Source organism: Nestor notabilis, unplaced genomic scaffold, assembly GCF_000696875.1.
Source record: "Nestor notabilis isolate BGI_N333 unplaced genomic scaffold, ASM69687v1 scaffold7577, whole genome shotgun sequence".
In the NCBI taxonomy this organism is placed as follows: Eukaryota; Metazoa; Chordata; class Aves; order Psittaciformes; family Psittacidae; genus Nestor; species Nestor notabilis.
In genome coordinates this window covers 45,708-69,225 of record NW_009936847.1, presented here as the reverse complement: position 1 = coordinate 69,225, position 23,518 = coordinate 45,708, and the positions used below count along the sequence as shown (strand labels likewise).

Sequence of the window (23,518 nt, the reverse complement as noted above, 5' to 3'; positions counted from 1 at the left end):
GTTCTTTTTTGGTGGTTGTTGTGTTTTTTGGTGTTTTGTTTTGCTTTGGGTTTTTATTTGTTGGTTGGTTTCTTTTTTCATCAGCAGACTGTGGGGAAAATGTTACCTCAGGAAGGATTCTCTGTGCGCTGTCACTGTGCTAAACCACTACAGCATTCTCCAAGTTTTCCTAAGCATTCTCCTCAATTTGCACATTTTCCACAGAGTGTTTAGGATTATGGATGATGACAACAGCAGGACCCTTGATTTCAAAGAGTTTGTGAAAGGATTAAATGATTATGCTGTGATGATAGACAAGGAAGAAGCACAAGAGATTTTCCGGATATTTGATAAAGATGGCAGTGGAACAATTGATTTTGATGAATTTCTTGTTACACTGAGAGTAAGTCTGGGAATTTATGTTTCTACTGCATTAGATGGAGAAAAGCATTGGTTTGTCATTAGTCAAACACAAAACACAGCAATTTGTTCACCTTAGTAACTAGCAAAGTCTATAGCTCTATTGAAAAAGTCAGTAACTCCTGAGAAGTTAGAATATTCTATTTCCATCTAAAAATCCTAAAGGAGAAAATCAGCCTAAACAACACCTCTGGATGAGAGAGCTCAGAAACTAATGTCTCTGCATTTACTGGAAATACGTAAGGCTCCCCATAAATAGAAAAGAAGAAAAAAACAAAACAGAAGAGAACAGAACAGAAGAGAACAGAAGAGAACAGAACAGAACAGAACAGAACACAGCACAGCAGAACAGAACAGAGCAGAGCAGAGCAGAGTAGAATGGAAGAGTTGCAAATAAATGGTTAATTTTTTAATGGATTGCTGACATGATTTAGATATCTCAATTCCTATATTACAGTCCAGGTACCTATGTGGTTCAGCCCATTAATCTCACTTGTTCTGTAATTTTATGATGTGTTTCCTTATAAAATCAACTAATCCAGTAATGGCTTTCCCTAATCAACCACAGAGTGAACGATTTTGGTTGGACCCTCTTCGCTCTGCTTAAGTCTAATCAATTTAGAACTAGAATAATCAGTACTTAGAGTAATAAGTAATTTCTTGTTAGAAATATTTAAAATGTGTAGAAAAGTGTTCTAGTTAGCATTTTCTCTCTTACTGTCCATTTATTATCACATTGATAGTAAATAGATTTGATCACACTGTTTTTTTGGTGATATATTGCCCTTCCTAGCTCATGGACAGTGTAAACTGTCAGCCATTTGTTGTCTAAGTGCCCTGAAATAGGTTTACTATTAACAATAGCAGTTGCTTGAATTTGGAACTGGTCAAGTAGTTGGCAGAAATTAAATGATTCTGTTAATATTTCTTCACAGCCTCCCATGTCAAATGCAAGAAAAGAGATCATCATGCAGGCATTTAGGAAGTTAGATAAGACTGGAGATGGTGTCGTAACAATTGAAGACTTACGGGGGGTGTATAATGCAAAGCATCATCCTAAATACCAGAATGGAGACTGGACAGAAGATCAAGTTTTTAGGGCCTTTCTGGATAATTTTGATTCACCATATGACAAAGATGGGAAGGTAAGTGAAAACACCAAATGTCAAGCCATGAAATCACCACCTGACTCAGCGTTTGACTTATTAAATGTGAGTGATTGAAGTACCAAACAGGCATTTGTGTCACATTTATGGAGGACTGTAAAATGGATGCCTACTCTCTGTGTGGGACTAGTTGTGCAGCTTGCTTAAGCATTCAGAGGCAAAGGGACTCTGCAGGAGGTGCAAGAATAGACATGAGATTGCATTTACATGCTTGTTGCCTTAATGCTCTACTTTCATAGGTTACTTTAAGTGTATCTTCAGACTAACCCACATGACTGCTGATTTTCAAGATCCACATGCATTAGAGAGTTTTTCGCTTCTTAGGATCCAGTTCAAAAGCAGGTTCCCTAATATGTGGTATATTTCACAGTTAACACTTCTCCAGTGTGTGATTACTGAGACACTTGACTTGGAAATTAGTCCATAATAGAGACAAATTTATCCAGAGAGAATTGGAGGGAGGGTGGGATTGGAGAGGCTGCCAGCAGCCATGTGCTGGGCTCATAGACCTTCCTGCTCTTTGCCTTGCCTCCCCAGTGCAGATGTAAAACCTGGTCACCTTCTGTAATGGACTGCATCTGCTTTATAACTATCACTGAGCCAAGCAGGCTTTGTTTTCTCTTGTTATGTGTTTCCAAACATCTTTGGTCTGAACTTACACATGCCTAAGCAGCTCAGAGAAATTGTGGATCATTGCTGTTCACATGGTGATATTCTAGGTCTCATGATGTTCATAATAACAAATTAGATAAAGTTTCATGAGCACTTTGTCTATTTCTTGGCCTGACACTTGGAGAAGGACACGGAAACAGTGAAAATCCACAAAGGTGACTAAATAAGTGGAAAATTTCTTATGATGACAGATAAAAAAAAGTAAATAAATCAAGCCTCTTATGTTTTCAAAAAGGCACTTGAGAGGTGGCTTGAACGCAGTCAGTAAGTGCCTACACAGGCAAAAGGATTTTGCCTTTATTTATTAGTGTGCATTTATAACTTTGCACTTCTGAAGTTACACCTGGGTTTTCATGGTTGCACTACACTAGTGACTCCCACCTGTCTAAAGGCTGGTTGCTACACTCAAATCTTCCACTTGCTTTGTTTCCAACATTCTGTTTGTAGGGAGGTGATGATTTGTATTTCCCTTGGGAATGACTTTGCACTTGCTAGAGCTGAATTTCATCCCTTTTTCTGTAGTTTCATCCTCAGAGGTATCAGTTGTGAGAGTTGTTCCCTTCCTTCTCTTCAGCAGTGGTGACATCCAGCAAACCTTAAGCACAATCTTCCTGCTTTTTGTGCTATAAGTGAACACATTAAATGGGTCCCCAAAATGATCCTTCACAAGTTAAGTGCCTTGTACCTCATACACGCTGCAGTGTTTGAGCTTACAGAAAAATTACTCTGAGCACTCACTTTTCGTTCAGCAATCCTGACGTTCGCTTACACAATTGCATTTTCTGCTGAGAATTGACTGTGACTTTTCTGTGTCTGAATCAGATGTCATTAATGACATTGGTATGAGCTGAAAGCCTAAAATGTTTTTAGCAGAAATGCCTCAAGGCTAAGCCTCTGCTGTTAAAGGCCTTTTCACTGTGATCTTGCTGGGTGCCTCTGAAACAGACAGAGTCAGTGAAACTTGTAATCAGTTCCTGATGACAGGACAGTCTACAGTGTTCACTTGTCCCCATTGTTGTGTTTCACTTAGCTCTCAAACGTGCAGTGCAATAGAAGCAAATATTTTTCTATGTGATGTTTATTCAAAGAATGACCTCAAGAGTTAGGCCATCACAAAAGACATGCACTGTTTGTTTCTGCTAATCTGATTCTTATTGTATTTTTTTAATGGTCATTTTAAAACTAATTCAACCTCAAAATGCTGGTGAAAGATGTTCAAAATGTGTGGGTATTTGAAAGAATGTTTGCTTCTTTGAGTAAGAGCTGTTTAGAGCAACAGCATTTTCTCTAGTGAATGGATATAAAGCTCCTAACTGTCACTGGGTTGCACCAAAATCCCATTCACTTTTAACAATTATAATGCAAAGAACCAGAGCATAGCATCCTTGGAAAAAAATGTACATCAGTCTTCCAGGGTAGCACTGATTTTAACTTCAGTTCACTTCAGTTCCTGGTAACATTAGTTCAACTCTACATATTTCATTTCCATCCAAGTGCTCTTGGAGGACGAGAGCTCTTATTTCTAGCAAAGAAATGAACTTTATCAAATTTTCAGTGGCTTCATTCTTTCTCGTGGATTCCTTTTCACTAATAACATGAAATAGCAGATGTTAAGTTTCATTTAGAGTTCTTAATGTGTGGTTTTGGCTTACAACATTAAAAAAAAATAAAGGTTCATTTTCTTATTTTAAATCCTTCTGTCTCAGGTCACAACAGAAGAATTCATGAACTACTATGCAGGAGTGAGCGCTTCAATAGACACAGATGTCTATTTTATCATCATGATGAAGAACGCTTGGAAACTATGATCATATGATTAAAGGAGCAAGTCTTTACTTCCCCCTTTTGTAGGTTCCCATGATTAAGTTTATGCACAACAACAGGCTCATTTTCCATAATAGCAGCTTCCAGTAACTGTGCCAATTACAGACAATCTGCAGAAATAATTCCCAGATGCTTCGATAGGCTCAGCCTCAGGGGATTGGAGCATAATCAGAGAGCAGATCTGTCATCCAGCTACTCTGTAGATCTGTCCCTTTTCTCCCTGCATTTCTGACATGGCTTTTCTTTTCTGAGACTAGCCAATCCTTTCTTCTCAGACATCTGCAGTAGGTCCTTGTGGCTCCTGAATATCCCCTCCTCCAGTGTTACATAGAGCTCTGTTTGACAGAGGATATAACAGATAGAAAGCAAAATATTCTGGAAGGGAGGTGGTCTGGGGCAGACTGTTAGAAATGTGAGGAAGCCTGTCCTGGGAGGGTCCCAGTCCTCTCACCTGTAGTACTGCAGCATCTCTTGGCTTCTTGTGTCTCACTTGTGTGTTGGAGCAACTGCTCAGCTCACTGCTGGGAACATAGAATCACAGAATGGTTTGGGTTGGAAAGGACCTTAAGATCATCTAGTTCCAACCCCCCTGCCATGGGCAGGGACACCTCACACTAGACCATGTCACCCAAGGCTCTGTCCAACCTGGCCTTGAACACTGCCAGGGATGGAGCCTTTATCACTTCTTTAGGCAGCCCATTCCAGTGCCTCACCACCCTCACAGTAAAGAACTTCCTCCTTATATCTGACCTGAACTTCCCCTGTTTAAGTCTGAACCCATTACCCCTTGCCCTACCACTACAGTCCCTAATGAAGAGTCCCTCCCCAGCATCCTTATAGGCCCCCTTCAGATATTGAAAGGCTACTCTGAGGTCTCCACGCAGCTTCTCTTCTCCAGGCTGAACAGCCCCGCTTTCCCAACCTGTCTTCATATGGCAAAATGTGAGTTCCCAGTGCCAGGAGGCTGGAGAGAGAAACAAATCGAGTGGAGACATGGACCAGAATTACTGCAAAACGTTCTTTAAAGCCCTGGTTTCTCCCTGGTTTACAGCTCTGCACAAGGGCATCTTTCCTGTGTATGCCTGTCTCAAACCTCTGTGGGCTTGCTTATAGCTTTTTTCCCCATTTTGATTTCTTTCTTTTTGTGCTGTGAGATCATCTCGCTAAGACTTCTCTTTAAAGGGCATTCATGTGTTACAGTATTTAATTCTCACTGTTCCTGGAACATCTGCTGGTCTGATAGCTGATGTCTTTACACACCTACACTGAAAACTGCTTACTACTTTTTGTATTTACAATGGTTTATGACCAAGCTATGACTTCAGGGAACTTTCTGGGAAAATAAGAATCTGTAACTTTCTTGTCTTGTCATCTTCTGGTTCTGATGCTGAAAAAAAGATGGGAACCTGCTCCCCAGGTCACACAAATGAGGCTGTCTAATCTCTGATACCTTCTGTCCTTTCCCCATAAAGAGAGGGGAAATGGTGTACAAATTAAAAAAAAAAAAAAAAGGAGAAAGAAAAAAGAAAAAAAAAAGAAAAAAGAAAGGGGTGTGGGTGGGCACTGTCCAGTTATTCCTGCTCTCATTCCTTTTCCTTTTGTCTTCTTCTTTATGCTTCTCTTGCATCATGCTGCTCTCCCAGACTGAAATGCTGCTGCTGTAGCAAGGAGTAAATGGCTCATGTACAGCAGGATTTGCTCCATTTCAAGCTGGTAACCAGCTACAAGGAATATAGGCTTATAAGCTGAATTTTCAGAAGAGCTGGACTGATGAAGTCTCAGCTCTTACTTAGCCTGGGTTGCAAACAATTCAAACACTGAAGTCCTGAGTGCTTTCTGCTTTGTTCCTGTGCAAACTCTGTTTTTATTGTCTAGCCATGATCTCAGTATGAGCAATAGCTGCTTGAAATTCCCTAGTAATGGCTGTGGAAACTCAATTATTTTCTTTGATCTGTAAGCCTCCAGAAGCCTGCATACTGGCTGACACTGGAAGCTGTTGGAGTCTCTTCATGATTGTCATAGATCATAAGAGGAGCCTTTACTTACTGCAATGCTACTGAATTGCCAACACACCCTCTATGAAAAACAAACTCACTATTAAATAGAGGCTGTACATGTCGTGGCAGCCTGAGTAGAATCCATTTATTTCTCATGTATTAATTGCATCCGCAACAGGGTGTCATGTTATCTGTCTTCTGTGTTTCAAATAAAAATAAAATAATGTGAATAGACTGTGGGAATCACAAAACAAAAACACCATTTTCTTCTGACATGCAGCCTCATGTATTCAGACCTCACAGTGATCTGTTTTGCTGATAATCAAGTGCAGTGGAAGGTTTAATCTGTGTAACTGCAACCAGTTTGTCTTTTCAGTGCTAATACTTCCTGATTTTACTTAATCCCAAATGCAGTTCAGCTTTTCAGAAAGGAGGAGTGGTACTGGCAGCAACTGTGGTTTCTTAAAACCAGTGGAAGTTTTGTCACCAGCTCCTGTGAGCCTGTGACTGAGGAGAGCTCTGTGCTCCAGGATGAGATTTCTGCACTGAGCTTGGCTAAGAGGGTTTTGTGGGGGGACATAAAGGACACAAGCTGGGAGAGCTCAAACGCTCTGTTCCTAGTGGGAGGGCTCAATGCTGGGTGTACACATGAGAGCTGCAGCTGATGTACCTCAGTGCCCTTAGAGCGGCTCCTGGCTCCTTGGATTTGCCTGCGTGTGGATCTCATGCCGTGCTGGATAGGTTGCTCAGCATCAGGAGGACATTTTTCACAATTCAGTGATTTCAGAATTTGCACAGAGCATGTTTCCAAGGGCTGTTTTCAGATTCATTTGAAGTCATTGGCAGTTTCCTGTTACTGCTGTGGGAACAATCTGAGTGAAAACTTGTACCTACAGAAAAGGTAGAAGACTTTCAGGAAAAACAAAGACTCTGGGAAAGAATAACACGTGATTGCTTGCAATCAGATGCCATAGAACACAAACTGGAACCTGTGCTGCAAGAAATGACATTTGATTAATATATGTGCAAATTCATGTAACAAACATGCTCATTGCATCGTCTACTAGGTAGGTAAAGCTCTTCTAGGAGGTGTATAGCCATAATGCCACACTCACCTGAGATTCAGCAGAAGCACTTTGCAGAGATTAATGGCAAGTTATAGGGATTTGGATCAGACATGGAGGAATACCATGCCTAAGAGCAGATGCCCCAAGCCACCCTTTAGCACTTCACCTGTCTGCTGGGGCTGCTGCACTGTGACCTGGGAGAGCAAAAAATGAAGCTCAAACGCCCATGTTCAGCTGCAGGCTGCTGTGTGCTGGTTACAGACCCAGCAGATGCTGGAGATACACGGTAACGCAGTCTGTCCTGCCAGTCTGTGGTTGCAGAGCGCACGCAGATACTAGGAGGTAGGTGGCAATGCACGCATTCGTATCTGGTGCTAGCATCAAGATTTTCAGATCTTGGCTGGTGCTTCATTTTCAAAGCACTATTTCTTCTTTCTGATTGTGCCACAGATGCTAAACAGGATGGCACAAACCATAGGAGCATCAGAGTCTGCAAGGCTGTGGGCCAATAGCAGAGGCAAAGACTTTGCCTGCACCTTGAGCCCCATCCTGCCCCATGGCACAGCACCTTGTCAGGGCAGAGGCTGCCTGCTCCACTAGGCAGCACCGAAGCTTGGTCCAGAAGTGCTGGTGAGCCCTGTGGTCCCTCATAAAGGGAAAAGGCTGTCTTATACTTCCCCTCAGACTCTGCACCCCCCTCCCTACCTCCACCTGAGCCATCAGAGCACCTCTGTGACATCCTCCACAAGCAGAAGGGATGTGGTGGGGACATGCGGGACAGCCTCTCCATCTGGTGTGTTCCGCAGGGAAAGGCAACACTCCTGCAGCATCCTTTACTGCATTTTGTGTTTGCCCAGTGTGCTTTTTGTGGCTTCATGTTTTTGTCCTGGAAGGGAGATTTTTTTGGCTTGATATGGTCCAAAATTGTTTGGCTCATGCTTGCTCTTGCAGCATAAATTTCTGGTTCAAGCAAGTGAGTTTTTATGCAAGCCCCACTCACTGGCATATATTCTTGAAATTAGACCACAGGGCATATTCAGTGACCTGATTCACTGGTCTCCTGGCACAAAGCTATCTTGGTAGAGGCAGATGGAAGTACCTGAGGTTTTTGCAGGTGAAACCACCTGGACACAGTGCTGTACAAAAGCCAACTTGCCTTTACATAGCAGCTTTTACACAATACTGCCGCAAGCCTCTTCAGCTGCATTGGCAGAGCAGAGCTTTGCCATCCCAGAGCTGGGCTCATGGCTCCACTGTCACCAGCTGAGATTTTGGCTATTTTTGCCTCCCAGCTCGTGTTTTCCACATTGGGAGCATCAGTGGCAGCAGCACACTCAGTTTTCCCCTGTAAAACAGGTAACAGTAACAGCAATCTGCTGCTGTCGGCAGCTGCCCACTGTCTGTGACTTTCATCATGATTAAACCCCCTCCTGCTTCTCCGGAAATCCTTTCTTACAGCCAGCTCGGGAGGAAGGGGTGAGTGAGCAGAAAGCAGGATTCCCAGAGGGCTGTACTTAATGCCAAGTCCTCAGGTAGCTGAGAGCAGCCTCAGTAATTGAAACAGCCCACCCCCACTGCTGAGTTTGAAGTCCCCGTGATTGCAAGGCGAGTGTTTTGGCTCTAGCACCTCTTGAGCTCTGACGCCAACAGCGGCTGCAGGAGGTGGGAGCACTGCAGGATGCAAAAGCTTCAGCTCACTGGTTTGCAGTGGACCCCAGGTACAGCAGCACTGTCCCTGGAAACCTGGACCGAGGCTTCCTCCATGCTTACAATGTTGGCATTGATCCCAACGGGAGCTGCAGCTGGAGAATGGGGATGGGATCCAGACTTTGTTGAATGTCTTGACATGTAGGAAAAGTGACAAAGAAAGGAATACAATGTTTTGTGAAAGTTAAATAAAGCCTGGTTTTCAGTGGAAAAGCAGAGCTTGTGGTAAAATGTGAGCAGTGTTTATTTTCTTGAGCTAAATCTGTTCTTTTTCACTGGAGACATGATATTTTTACCAAAATCTGCAATGTAGTTTTTTTATATTTTACTTTTAACTGATACTTTATCATTCAATATTTTCTGATTTTTTTCTTTTTCTTTTTTTTTTTTTTTTATCTCACATACATTTTTCTGGGAAACAATGGCACATTGCTTTTAAGAAGCTCTGGATCTGTGGCATAGATTTATTCCTTTAGACATTTCCATCGATACATTTCTGCTTTGTTTCTTATTTTTTGTTGCTTGACTAACTTCTGGAGCTTCTTACATTTGTTTGGTGATAGTGCTAACGCTGGACTAATCTGATGTCATCGTGACACCTAAATTATGCTGTCAATATTTAGCAATAACTTTTCTTACATTCATTTTTCAGGACATAACAACAGCTTTGTCTCCCAGTGCAAGAAGTGCAATCCATTAACTTCAGTGTCATCGGACCTAATGCTGTGTGAGAGCTTCTTGCAGGAACACTTCCTAATGTCAGATTAGGAAAATAAAACACTTCCTAATGTCAGATTAGGGCAGTCTGACCAAAGAATCAGACTTTCTCTGGAAGATGAGATAGAATTATTTGCAAAATGCAAGGCGGTGTTACAGAAACATACTGCTTCGGGACATAGAGCCATCACACATCACAAACACTGTTTTTCTCATCCTTAGGTTACAAAAGATGAATTTTTGAACTACTACGCTGGAGTTAGTGCTTCTGTGGACAGTGATGCCTACTTCATTTTAATGATGAAGAAATCCAGGAAACTCTGACTTTTGCTTCCATTAGCCCCAACTTTTCTGGGACCAGAGACCATAAAGAAGTGAAACACTGCTTAGCTCGTTGCGGGTTTGAGTGTTTTTCGCCCGTTCCCGTCTGATCACCGTTCTCAGAGCTGGATGGTTTGGTGACAACAGCGACTGTGTCAGCGCCGGACTCTGACCCGTAGCTTCATTCAGCAGGTGGCGCTTGCAAGCCAAGGAGCACCCCGCGTTACCGAACCGTAGAGCTGCCGGTGGGAAAGGGGACGGGAGCATCGGTACATATTAGCAATTGCGTTTCCTGGCATCATTAGGGTTTTCCTGTGTGTCTGTACATTACATTTGCTTTGCCAATGTCCTGTTACACACGGGAGTGCTAATTTGGTAGGCTTCATTATGACAGGAACTGTTTGACCCCAAGGTAATTCCTCACAGAGATGATAAACCTCCTTTATGCTACATTTTAGCTGATTTTAAAGGGTAGCTTCAGAAAATCACAACCAAAGAGATAACTAGCTCAAGCAAGAAGCATATTGACTAAAAACCTGCTGCTGTTCCCCCCCCAGGGCTGCAGCACTGCAATATTGGTGTGTAAATACCAGACCTCGAATCAATAAACACTTTTGTTAAGAAACCTAGAAGGGGATGAACTCCTGCTCTGCAGAAATACCCTGTCAGCATCGCCGGGTCCCTTGCTGCAAGAGGGGATGGCTTCATGGTCAGCTTGTTCCTGCCTAAAACTGACTCAAATTCAGCCACATGTCCCTGTGGCAGCAGGGGGACCAACCCTTCACTGTTTATTTCATGGCACAGACCTCACTGCACATCACATGCACTTAACCATCCCTTTGCCCTGGCATAAAGTTCCCCTGCCTCCCCAGGCTTAGCTGGTCTTCTGCCTCCTCACTGACACACATACAGCATTTCGGTGTGCTTTATCTGCTCGTCTAATGAATGTGCACAAGAGGAGGTAAACAAACTAATAAATTCAGCAGGGGACAATTATCGCCTTGAGAGGTAATCAACGTTTTTCAACATCATTAAAATTAGACTATGACTCAGTGTTATAACTGACAAAAGACTTATTTTATTTCACAGATTAGCGTTTGTGTGCTGCTAGGGGATGTTTACATAGTGCAAATGAGCTGTGCATAGTTAGGGGGTAGAAGCGCAGACAGGGCAGCAGTTGTGTCGTACCATAAGCACAGAAGAGGTGGTGAAGCCTGATGGGTGCGTGCAGAGAGGAGCCGGCAGCTCCAGGCATGGTGTCATAGAGCCGATACATGCAAACCAGAGTCACCATCCTCTCTGTGTGTGTGCAGATGAGTATAGCATGAAAGGCAGAAAGTGTGGAGCAGGAACATTATGCTGAACTAAAGAAGGTGCAGGGAGCATGTGAGAGCTGAGTGGACGTCCCTGTGTGGACATTGAGACAGATGGGAATTAGGGAACAGCTATGAAACTGTCTTGTAGAATCGGGAAGCTACTTGGTCCTGACCCAGTGAAGTGTTAAGACGTAGCTTTGGCTGTATCTTCACGTATGCATGCAAAAGCTGGCCATGGACCTGAAGAGCTTGTGGTGCTTCGTGCTTTGGAGCATATTTGCATTTCTTTTTTCCCAAAATAAATCTACAAGTGGTTATATCTGTATATATCCATCAAATCTATGCTAATGGCTATAAAATTGCAACAAGCATAGCACACACTGTACAGGATATTTTCTGACGTGCTTTTGCTTCTTCCTCTATCCCCTTTTTGTTTGTCACCATGTTACTGGAAGAAGAAATCTCTGCAGCACAATTTCTGTCTGCATCTACAATTGCACTGTGCAAGGCAGCACAGTGTGAGCATTACCAGCAGCTTTTTTTAAAAGGATATACAAGCATTATGAAGCAAATGAATGTTCAGGGCTTTTCATTTTTTCTACTGCAACAATCATGCTCCATTCAGTGAGGAACAGCAATAAAAACCATTCTGTAAAATGTCACTGGAATGCCTTGAGCCAAATGCTCATCCCCTTTGCACACATGGACGACAAGGTTGTCCCTGTTTGAAGATTCCCTTGGTGTTGGATTGAAGTGGAGAAGGTGGAGTGCTGTCTTGGGAGTGCTGTTTTTCTCCAGCAGGCTACTTCAAATACAGCTTTTCTGTAATAATCTCAGTAATTATTACCAGTCAGAACAAATTCGAGCAGCTCTGACGAAGACAGAGGACTCTTTTACCCTCAGACTCTGGGAATGCGAATACATTTCAGTAAATGACAGTTTTAAGCAGCTGGAGGAACTGAGACTGCACAGTGAGGTGAATCCCAGACCCAAAGTGCAGCAAAGCAGCTTGGATTTCCCATGGCCACACTGCTTGGCTGTCATGCAACCATGTGGCTGTAGCAGCTTTATCTCCAAGCATGTGCTCCGCAACGTGCAGCATCCCAGAGGGACTGTCAAGTGGCTCAGCCATCTCTGCATGGCAGCACAAGAGGAACCCATCAGAGCTGGGCACAGAGTCCAAGGAAAGGTGAGTAGGAAGGGGCAGGATGCCTTCCACCATCATAACACAGAAGAAAAATTAAAAATAAAAAGGATAATAAAACGCTATCTCCAGGCAATTTACAAGGTACTTCTAAAAACTGTAAGTCTTATGATCACTGGCAGGATCCATCCATCCATCTTCCTGGGTCACTGTTGCACTGTTGCATGACATTACCTGGCCAAATTCAAAGTATTCTCATGCAGCCACAGCCATTGGAAATATCACTAGTAAGCAAACACGGTTCACTCAGCCCTTCTGCCCTGGCAAATACCTACATGCTGCACTAATGCTTGCACAAGAGCTGCAGAGAAAGACAACATCATGTATTTTACAGCCCAGATTTAGTTTACAGGAAGAGATGAGACTTTGCTTTTCATTGATTTTGTTTTGTTTTCTTAACTAAAAATTGCTAGTACACGAAATGCTGAAGATCTTTAATATAAAGCACTAGCAGATGTACCTTTGGATCCTAAAACTGGCTCTGGGGCAGATCTTTATCAACAGTAAAAAGTAGTGGCTGTAGGCTTTTGCTTTGTTTTAATCTCAAGAAAAGAAAAAAAAAATCAGTCTGAGGAAACATCTTCTAAGGTGAGTCCATGCGTCCTTTTTCCTTGGGGCTCAGCAAACTGCCTTTGCAATGACCAAACTCCTGAAACCCCAGGCAACTAATGCTTGATAGCAATTTTCATTTGCTGGTGTTTTGCAAACTCACGGACTTCCACTGACTGCAGAGGAGTTGTTCTTGACCTACCACTGTTTGAAAGCAATTGGATTCTATTTAGCTTGAATTTGTTGCCGTATTTCTTGCTTGGATATTAATAAAACCTTAACTCTGCAACCAAGAGGTTAACAGGAGTTCATCATCTTTTAGAATACCTGGTGTGATCCTCAGCTAGGAATGCAGCGTCATTGCTCTCAATTAATCAGATCTGAAGATTAAAGTCAGGTTGAATTGAATTTAATTTCTGCAGCAGTGGAGATTGCTAATGTCATACTGAGAGCTGAAGTTGGGTGACTTATCACCGAAACATGGGAGAACCAACTTCCTTGCAGGTACTTTGAAGCACTGCGAGCATTATGTTGCAGAGATGGGAACTCACAGGATGCAGGAAAACAAACCAGAAAGCTTCAGTGTCCTGCTTGTGTTAGGAAAAAAAAAGGTATGCTGTCATTCCTGTAAGGTTTACTGAACTTTGTAGAAGCTAGACATCGTGACATAGGCTTCCTCGTTGTTTGGTGGCCTTGTTTCACTGGTAGGTAGCATCTGAGATATGGTGTCACCATTTAGGGGCTCTGGTCCAGGCTGGCTAGAGGGATCTGGGGTAGGAGCAGAGGAAAGGTTGAAACCACCATGGCACAAGGTCACCCCATTGCTGTGGCACACATCGTATGTGCTGGAGTCACCACCTCCTTCAGTGACTGCAAACTGGCTGGTGCCCAGGAGTCTGTGGAGGGCTTCAGCTGGCCAGATTCCTCCATAAGTCACAGACAGGTTTAAGTTGCTTTTGTCTGTCACTGCAGGGATCATCTTCAGGTCTGATCTGCTCCTAATTTTTTCTGGAAGGTTTGTCTCTGGAGCAGTTGGTGGCTGCAGAAAATTTTCCAGTTCAGCTTTTGCTCGAATACCGTCCACTTTATGAATATGAACATAACCAAAGCTCTCTGGGTTAAAGCTTATATCAAAATTCTGCATGGCAAAGGGAACAGCATGGTTAGTTAACAGTGGGTATTAGCCTAAAAGAAAAGGTACTTTGATAATTCATTTTTTTGGTAGGGTATTTATTATTTCTTTAACTCTGAAGGTAAACTTGAACAGGTTAAACAATAGGTTAGCAAAGAATAAAGTGTCGGGTGACTTAAAATCCTTTTCCATATTAATCTGTACCTGTCCACTGTCCTCCTGCAAGCAGCACCACTGAAGAGTGTTTTATGCTCTATGCAATGTGGTGGGAACTCGTGTTTCAGAACCTTCTCTGAGCCACACATCTATTTGCACACCTGCCATCTCACAGGAAGGAATGCCAACCCAGGCAGTTCCTTTCAGTTTTACCTTCCTAATTTAGCAGTGAAGGAAGTAAAAGTTTGCCACGACTTCCTGAAACACATTAGGAATCCTGCACAGAGGAGCACGAGGGGTAGGAGAGTCATCTTAGACATCCTGTTAAATATTGTTATATTTAAAAATTAATATAAAGCACTAGCAGAAGTACACGTGGATCCTAAAACTGTCTCTGGGGCAGAACATGCTAATGATGTACCAACTGGAGAGAACAGTGCTGATGAGTTTCTTAGTGAAAAAAAATGCACTAGGCACATACTTTTAAAGCAACAGGCTAATGCCACACCTTATGGTTTGTAGTATTTGTCAGTCTGGCTTTTATCTGGCAGGGCAGTTCATGCACGGCGTGGTTCATGAGCAACTCTGCTGGCTGTGTAAGGGTGCATGGGCATCACCAGGGACATTTGCAGAGGGTCCTCATGCAGCCCCACAGTCAGTTTCATAGAATCACCGAAGTGTCTCAGTTGGAAAGGACCTCTGTAGTCCAACTGGTCCAAGCTTCTGCCAGTAGCAGGACCTGGACTAGGTTATCCAGATCCCTGTCACCCTACTCTTGAACCCTGCCTTTTCTCTGGGCAGCCTACACAAAGTTTAGTTGTTCTCATGGAGAAAGATTTTTTCATTATATCCAGATGAAGTTTGCCCTGAAACGACACAGGAGCCTGTTGCCTCTGGTCCTGTTACCATGCAGCCTTGTGGCGAGAGTACCTCCACCATCTCCCTACCTACACTTTAAGTATTGGAAAGTTGTAATTATTAGTCCTGACCCTGAGAATCCTTTTTTTCTATAAACAAACTCAATTCCTTCATCGTTTCTTCATATATCAGGTTCTCCAGCTCTCTTCGACTTTTCTCACAAGTCAAAGCTCATGCACTAGTTGAATTGTCTGTTATTTCCGTACACCTGACTAGCATCTGCCTGTGCAAATGTGGGGTCTCTTCAGTGAAATGTAGAAGTAATTTCAGAATGATATCTCAGACCATGTAGCAACTGCACGTACTCTCTCTTGTGAGTGATAGGTTTGTTCACAGTAGTCTGTACACCAGTGAAAACAACAATGGAAGTACATACATTTTTTGGCTTCTTGCATAACTGCTCCAGTGTTTTTTTATGATCAGGAAGATTTGGCCACACAGCAGGCTTGATCCTGAAGCAGCAACAGTGGACAAAAAGGGGTTCAACAGCAGCAAAAGAGGGATATGTTCAGATATCAGAGATTCATATTTCATCATTTGTATTAATTCTCACAAAGCCTTAGGGCTGACTGTAATTACCCAGAAAAACAACAGAGAAGTTTCAGAATAAAAAAAGGCAGGAGAAGAGGAGTTATAAAGGTCACTGCACAGTCATTGTTTTCTTGAGTGAACAAAGTGTCACAGTTAAAGGAAAACACTTCAAGTACTGGAAAAGCAGCAGCAAATTGTGCTGGCAAAGAGCTCGTTTACATTTAGCTGTGTTAACAGGGTTTTGCATGGTGAAACCAATTTCTGCAAGTGAAAAAAGATGCTGTGGTTAAAGTGCAAATTTGCTGATAATTGCCTCTGCATGTTTACCTACGTCAAAGATCTGCATATTGTCCCACTCCGTGGCTAGCTATCTGTGCTTCTGGTATCTGTATTGTAGTCTTGTCCCACAGGTGTCATTTTTACTACCTCAGTTATCAAAGTTCTCATGTTGTACTGCTGGAAAGCCTCTGCTATGAAGCACCCAGAGAATATTGCCTGACTGACATTCAGTGTTACAGTAATATGCCTACAGATGTAAATGAATGTATTTTTGGGTTTTTCTTATGTGTCTGTATATGGCAATATATATGCACATTCATAAAACCTTCTTCTTTTTAAAAGGGAAATCTCTGTGTTCAGAAAGTTTCACCTGTTTTTTTAGCACTTTCACAGATCTCCTAGCAAAGTTAAAGAACTGCAGGAGCTCAGCAATATTAAAAAGCAAGAGCTATAAATCTGAAGCCATATATATACTTGCAAATAAAACAGGACCAAGGGAGTGTTCCCTGGCAGATAAGTCCAGTGTCTAAAATGTTTAGTTGTTAAAATTGTTCTTGGCATGGTTCGAGCAGGGCCAACTAGCACATTCCCAAGCAATCCTGAGTGTGATTCAGGAGTTAGTACAACTCAAGTGCTGTGCCCAAAAAGCAGCTCACATGCAGCCATCTCTCTGGAAGTCAGTGGAGCTGGATGTCATAGATAGCTGCTCTGAATATCACCCAACAGCCCTGGGCTTTCTGTCTTGCAAGAGGTTAATTTCCTATGGCTAAACTTGGGACTTTTTTCACTTCAGATTCTGGCTTCAGCAGATTACCCATGTATGCGTTCGTTGTCTCTAGTCTGTCATTAACTATTCTATATTTATATGCAGCCATGTATTTTAAAATATATTTACAGCTGTCTACTGCTGTATAGCTGATATATGAAGAAAACCCAAAACAATGGACTGCCTGTGTAATTACTGTGTCTCCAGTCCCATTTCTGCCGTGGCTGCTTTGGTGGGGGATGTAGAGCCTGGTTTCACCATGTATCTGGACAGCTGGCTGACACCATCAAACCCTTTTTGCAAAGAGTTCTGTGATGCTGCTTCTGCAAGTGCTGCAGAGCAAGTACCCTGCTGACTGAGCCTACGAAAAGGAAAGAGGCAATCTCCCTGGGAGACTGTTTCCACACCTCTTGGGACTTTATTAAAATCTGCAGGTTTCTTTTCGGGATTTATGGTAACTTCAGCTCCCCAAAGGTCCCAGTGTTTCAAGCCCAAGACTGAAGTACGCTAAAAGACTAAAGTCCCCTAAAAGGGGCAGGCATCTGCCTGCCAACACCCTCTCTGGTACTATCCACTTCTACACTTTGCCTGCCTTTGGCTTGACGTAGAAGTCGAGAGATGGAAAGAGCACAGTCCGTAATATAGCAAGCATAACAGGGAGAGTAATAAGACTGTCAGAACAGGATTGGCTTCCAACATTTTTTCTGATATAAGGGGACTTAGATTACCTGTTTTCCCAAAAAGTTACAATCAGGACAATCATGACAATGGACAGCATGAATCCCAGGATGGAAACTATAACCACGACCATGCTGCTGTCTAAAGAAAAAGAAAGAACATCAGCCAACGAGTATAAATGCCTCACCTTTAAGCAACAGTAACTTGTAATGTTGTTCAGACAATAAGTCAGGAATTAATGCCAAGCACTGCGCCTGCGTCTCATTGGACTGTGTAGTGGTACATTTCTCCTGCCTTTCTGAAGGAGGAAAGAGTAGACTGCCAGAGTATCAGCACTTGGCTGAGCTCCAGCCTGCGTTCCAAGGCTGGACTAGAGCAGCTCAAAGTGCTATCACCTCCAGTGTGTTGAAGCCACCACTTGACACATCCTTACAGCAGCACTGAAGTGACTTCTAACACACGTATTGGCAAGGTGCCCTTGGAGACTGAAGGGACTCCAAGGACCAGGAGAGTTATTCATGTTTACAAGCACAATGATGAGATTTTAACCCTTATCATATTTGTGATGATATTTGTTCACACACAAATCCAGGGCCTTGAAATGGGTTGCGATTCGCCACTCTGTGCCTTAAGTAAAATTCTCAGTGCAAGCTGGTCCTTCTTCCTGCATGCCAAGAGGTGGAATGAGTCAGACTTCACCTCCGTTTGCACCCCCCTCGAGCCCTTATGGCAGCAGTTCATCTGATCGTATTGCTCATGAGTGAGATTTAATTCACATGGAGAGTCAGCCCCAGGCAGAGTGATACAGCTGGTCTCTGGGTCATCTCCTCTGGGGTGCCCCGTGCCTGTGAGGGTTGAGCCCTGCAGTGGCCCTGGGCTCATCCCTCCCCATGCTCATCCCTGCTGCTGCTGGGGCTGGCCAGGGAGCAGAGAGCCCCTAGATCTGCTTTCTTCCAGGTGGACCAAAGTGGTTTCTGCCCTTACAACTCCCTGCTGAGCGTTGCTCCCTTGTGGTCCTGAAGCTCTTGGAAGTGCTCCATTCGCTCCACGTTCCCTTAAAGTAAACTCTGTTGGGCTGCGAACGTACTTTCACCTCATATGATGCATCACTTTCAAGGTTTTTCCCCAGTAATTTTACTTGAAGGTATGGTGACTCGATTGTCTAAACACAGAAAAAAAAAACCCTATTATTTTTCTGGAAGACACAGGCAAAGCATCTTTGATTTTCAGCAAAACATGCAAGATCAGTTGCATCCCTGTGGTAGTGATCTACTTGCTCTCTGTCTCTAGTTGTTATACAGCTGGTCATCGAGGTGTCAGTCTAGTTGAACAGAGAGTTAGTCCAGACAGTATCAAGAAAAGAAATAAACAATGGGTAAAAGCACTTTGGAAAGCAGCTGGAAGTACTAACTAACAGTGCTTTGCTACTGCCAGCACTGCAGCGGGAAACACATGCTTCCCTGGCAAGGCTCAAAAGAGAAAGGGGGAAAAGATACATTTGTGCAGCATAAAAAGACAACTTCTGAAAGAGCAGCTACAGGAAAGAAGCTGAAAGAAGTGCAGCTCTGGTGCTCTTTATGTCAATGTATTTGGTTGCCTGAATCCTTCTCTTTTTCTCGTTCCCATTCTCCTGTGTTCCCCCTGTAAAAAACAGGTATATTCCATGCTTTCAAACATCTGGACTTGTATTTGCTTGGCTGCTCTTGGGTCAGGGGACACAGAGGTCCCAGCATCTGGGAAGCCCAATCCAGATCCAGATCACAGGGAGCCGCAGCCTGAAACATGGTCTGAGTGTGGGAGAGCTGCGGGGCTGCACATGAAGCTGGGAGAGGCCCAGTGGAAAAGGGACACAAAGAAGCTGTTGCTAAGTCAGAAAAGGGGTCATACGATTTACTGAGTGACGAGCACAGAAAATGACAGCAAAACCACAATAGCAAAGAGCAAGGCATCCAAACCTTAGGGTGGTTTGTTACATTATGTCTTCTCTTCCCACTGCAAAGCCTGAATGAATGAAACTTCGTTAGGCCAGAAAAGTGTCTGACAGACATGGGTGCTCCCAGTCTGGAATTGTTTTGACTGATGTATATTCCACATGCCAAATATTGTATCTCTCCAAGATTCCAGCTGGAGAACCATAGAAATGCAGGTTTTTTGCATGACACTGGTATTTCTGAGAACTTGTAATTTCAGAAATTAGTGTAAGCTCAACAATACATCATCACTTACCCGCCAAGAACCTTTTTCCTGACGATAGGCTATTTGATGTATTAATTTGTCGCTTAAGTATTTCTTCCATGAGTGTGGTGTACTGTAATGAATAAGATACTCATTTGCTTCCTTTTGGTATGTGATGTTTACATCGAATGGTACTTCAGGCTTGACTGCAAATGAGAACAAACAAGGATGTAACAGGAGTAAAATAATCTTACTACAAAACAAACAGGCTGTAAAAAGTAGGAAAAAAAGTGTCCTCTTCAGGTTACAGCCCCTGCATGGTGACCTATCTTCAGTGAGGGCTGGCCTGAGCTGGTGGAGCCTCATGCTGAGCCCCAGCTCACCCTTGCACCTTGGTCCTGGAAGGGGTTTGCTTTTGACCTGCTGGATCAGCAGTATGACTGGCAGGGACAGTGCTTCCTAGGGATGTGACATTTAGTCTTGGACTGCAATTTCTGAGCACTGACCAGAAATTCAGTCCCTATAGCCAGTGCTCTGAGATGGAGACCCCATGGCAGAACTCATCACTGCTCTGAGAGGAAGGCATTAGCGAGCAAACTGGGTATGGGTACAGCTGCCTGTGGCTGTCAGGGCGGTGGGACAAAATATGACATATAGAAAAGGGGCCTGTGGCCCTTACTATGAACCCACACCTGACCTGTCTGCAGGAGACTGTCAAACGACCATCTGTGCAAGTATGTATGGTATTTTTTGGACTTGACAGTCCAAAACGCAGCCCTCAGGACACTCCCCAAGCTGTGCCTGAGCTGGATGTGACAGGTCTGCAGGGATCTGTGTCTGTGTCACTGAGGTTTCCTGAATGTGCCATGTAAAGTGTATCAGCTCTCACAGGAACAGTGAACCCACACCTCTCTCCTCTCAGGAAAATACATATAACCAGAAATTATGCCAAATCCTTCTGCAACGCCCATATACGTTATCCTTTAATGCAGAACCACAGTTTCCAGAGGAAAGACTGCCAGAGATAGCACATAAACTGAGAGGTAATGTAATATTATTACAAAACTATTGGACTGGGGCAAAACGTTTCATAAAAGAGGAATGTCACAGTGCCTATTGACAAAAATAAAGCAATGTGGCACTAGAGCAGAACAGAGCTACCTACATGGGCTTCTCTGCAGCCCTCAATGAGACCAGTTTCCAAGAGGGATAAGTCCTCAAAAGCCCCTCTTCCCCCGAGTTCCCTATTTCTTGCCTCAGGCAGGTCCCCATCGTGGCTTTGATGAGCCCATTCATGGGCTCTCAGTGTCTCTTCTGTGCTGCAGGACGCCTGAGCACCTTGTTCAGACAACAGGCTCCATCAAGGAGCAAGGTGTGAAAAAGTGAGCTCTTGCAGCTTTGCGGTCCCTGTGGTGCTGAGCTCATGCTATACATGAGGTAGTCAGGCCTGAAACTGCACATTCCCCAGTGAGACACGAATAAAATGTCCCTGCTTGACAGTTCATCCACACTCATGAGCATCTGCTTCATGCATGTGCATTACTTGATCTATGTCTAGACCTCAGCAGAGTGTTACGACAAGCCAAAATTCAGCTGTATATTTTGAATGGAAGTTAATCATATTTGGCTTTGAAGCAAAGGGAGCACCACACTCTGCCACATCCCAGTTGAAGCTCTATGACATGCTAGGACACTACTTTATACTGACCCTGTGTTATCCAGATTGATGCTTAGGCTTTGAGCTGGGCTATTTTTTTTCTCAGTAACATCTATATCTTAAAAACATCCAAAATGTTAAGTGTCTTACCAATGTCAGTTACCACCAGACTCCTGCAGACCCTTCTCTTTATCTCAGAGTCCATGCAAATGTATTTATTTGAGAGTATATCAGTGAATTGTAAGAAATACACATCTTCTTGTTTCTCCATGTTGAAGCACACATAATTGCTGTCTTCCTTGGTACTGTTGGCCAAAATGACACAACGTTAATTTCTTCTCAGTCTTACTATAACATAGTAAGGGATGAAACCTGGTTACTCATTTCACAGTAACTGAAGTGAGATTCCATGTGAAATAAAAAAAAAAGTCATACAAAGAAGGGGTTTAAAAGATCAATAGTGTTTTTAGTTGTGGTCTTTGAGCACAATGATCAAAATACGTGAGTCACAGAAAGAGTCCTGGAGCTTCTCAGGAAGATGCAATTATGAAATTGGAGATGTGTGTATTAAAAACCTTTGTATCTTTAAAAATCATCTTACTGCTGCTTCTGTTAAATATGGCACAGTAGGTTTAGACGCTCAATGAAGATAAAGAGAATTTTCTTATTGAAGTGGTAGCAAATACAGGGTCAACAGTCAGCCAGGTCATTAAGGAGTCATATGTTACAGTTTCAGAGTCAGAATTACATCTGTGTATTCCTCCATCTGTGTGATACCCATGTTTGAGGACTGTCACAAAATTTCGGTCAAAATCCAGAATGAATCTTATGAAAATAGAAGAATTCTAATTAGGTGGGAAAAAATTAGTAGCAATTAGAATAGCAAGATAAACAAAAATCACATCTGATGCTGGATGCTGTGGATCTTTCAGTATCAGGAAGAACAGGCAAAGGGAAAAGCAGAAGTATGCTAGAGAAACAAAACCTGACCTTCTTCAGCTAGGTGCCTCAGTTTAAACATAAAGGTGGAAAAGAGTTTCAAGACCTCAGTGAAAAGTGGAGACAACTGATGTGTTTAGTAACTGTTGGGTTTCTGTATACTCATTCTAGTGTGTTTTGTGCATGTCTCTGTGTGTGAAGGTAATTGCTTAATTTTTGCTTACACTAGATAAACGCATTTTCCCTGCAGTGGAAAATCAGCCTTCTTGCCAAAGAATTTTCTGTGGAAAGGATCTGCCTCTTCCAAAGACATTTTTACTTCCCAATTCGTAAAGCAAGTTTTGAGTTTTTTTAAAATACCATTTAACTTTACGAAAAAATGTTCTCAGTTCATTCTGGGATACATCCATCATTAGAGGTGTTCCAGAGCACCAAAGGCAAGATCGGGACTATTGGAGATGTTATAATGCCCTTTACAGACCCTTCCAGCTATTTTCTTTTCTTACTAGGCAGCTATGTTCTGTGTCACTAAATTCTTCTTCTTTGTTCAACATAGTATTCAAACTTGGTAAAACAGTCTTATACAGACGTTTGTCTGGCTTTGCTGCTCCAGTTACCCACCATATGGCAATGTGACACACTGGCGCATAGCATTTAGTTTCCTAGAAGTTTACCAAAGGATGGACTGGCAGCACTTACCACAGGGCCAGGGTATAGTTAGTGTTGTGAGGAGGCAGCTCGGTAAAATTGCAGGTCAGGCTGCTATAGGAATCCTTAAATTCCAGCTGGCTGAAGCATTCAATGTCTAAATTGTCTGGTTCGTCATCTCCGAAAGTCCCTAAAGAGAGATGAGCAGGCTATTACAGAAGCAAATACATGAGTGTATTTGATTTGCAGAACCATTGTAGAAGAGGTTGCTTCTTTACGTGATTCCCTGAAAGGAAGAGGATCAACGTACCTGTTTTATAAAAAAGCAAAGAAAGCTTTTTCAAAATGGAATTAAAAGCCACTTGCCCGTTTCAAGGTTACTCTATGTGCTTGCTGGTGAAGCCCATTTACTTACCACGCACAAAGGTACGTTCTGCACCATCAGTCTGTGAACTACAAAAACCCTACACTGTCGCAGACTGCTAGATCATGTGAGACATCCCTTGTCTATTTTTTTCCATTAACTATGAATAAAGAGGGATGCTGGTATCAACCTGGAAACATTTGTGAAAGAGTCACAATGCCAAATGCAAAACAGAGAAAATACACTGTCTGCTCTGCAGTTTAATTCCTCCTAAGTTTGAGTCAGGGAGAGGGGAGTTCTTGTTTTAAAAGTTATGGACAAACTTTATACCAAGCA

General features: G+C 42.9%; 2 protein-coding genes across 2 annotated transcripts in view; one reads left to right on the top strand and one right to left on the bottom strand.

The window, feature by feature from the left end:
• The first annotated feature begins 208 nt into the window (after nucleotides 1–208).
• Nucleotides 209–4,077, top strand: CAPSL (calcyphosine-like). The gene is made up of 3 exons (XM_010018550.1): nucleotides 209–382; nucleotides 1,335–1,544; nucleotides 3,944–4,077. Exons 1-3 carry the CDS (start codon nucleotides 218–220, stop codon nucleotides 4,043–4,045), a joined length of 477 nt encoding a protein of 158 aa, XP_010016852.1. The 5' UTR covers nucleotides 209–217; the 3' UTR covers nucleotides 4,046–4,077.
• Nucleotides 4,078–13,573: 9,496 nt separating this feature from the next.
• The window catches only part of IL7R (interleukin 7 receptor), a 16,590-nt gene continuing 6,645 nt past the window's right edge, over nucleotides 13,574–23,518 (bottom strand). Inside the window, exons 2-8 of the mRNA XM_010018551.1 lie at nucleotides 22,870–23,008; nucleotides 21,382–21,536; nucleotides 19,626–19,780; nucleotides 18,384–18,561; nucleotides 17,450–17,540; nucleotides 15,522–15,597; nucleotides 13,574–14,077 (exon numbers count right to left, since the gene is read on the bottom strand). Coding sequence (XP_010016853.1) covers nucleotides 13,574–14,077; nucleotides 15,522–15,597; nucleotides 17,450–17,540; nucleotides 18,384–18,561; nucleotides 19,626–19,780; nucleotides 21,382–21,536; nucleotides 22,870–23,008 — 1,298 coding nt within the window. The remainder of the gene's footprint in view (nucleotides 14,078–15,521; nucleotides 15,598–17,449; nucleotides 17,541–18,383; nucleotides 18,562–19,625; nucleotides 19,781–21,381; nucleotides 21,537–22,869; nucleotides 23,009–23,518) is intronic.

What these genes read in the sequence shown, in the direction of transcription:
- CAPSL (XM_010018550.1), top strand. Translation starts at nt 218, where the DNA reads ATGGATGATGACAACAGCAGGACCCTTGATTTCAAAGAGTTTGTGAAA. An exon ending in AATTTCTTGTTACACTGAGA is followed by an intron (nt 383 to 1,334) that starts GTAAGTCTGGGA and finishes ATTTCTTCACAG; the next exon opens with CCTCCCATGTCAAATGCAAG. An exon ending in CATATGACAAAGATGGGAAG is followed by an intron (nt 1,545 to 3,943) that starts GTAAGTGAAAAC and finishes CTTCTGTCTCAG; the next exon opens with GTCACAACAGAAGAATTCAT.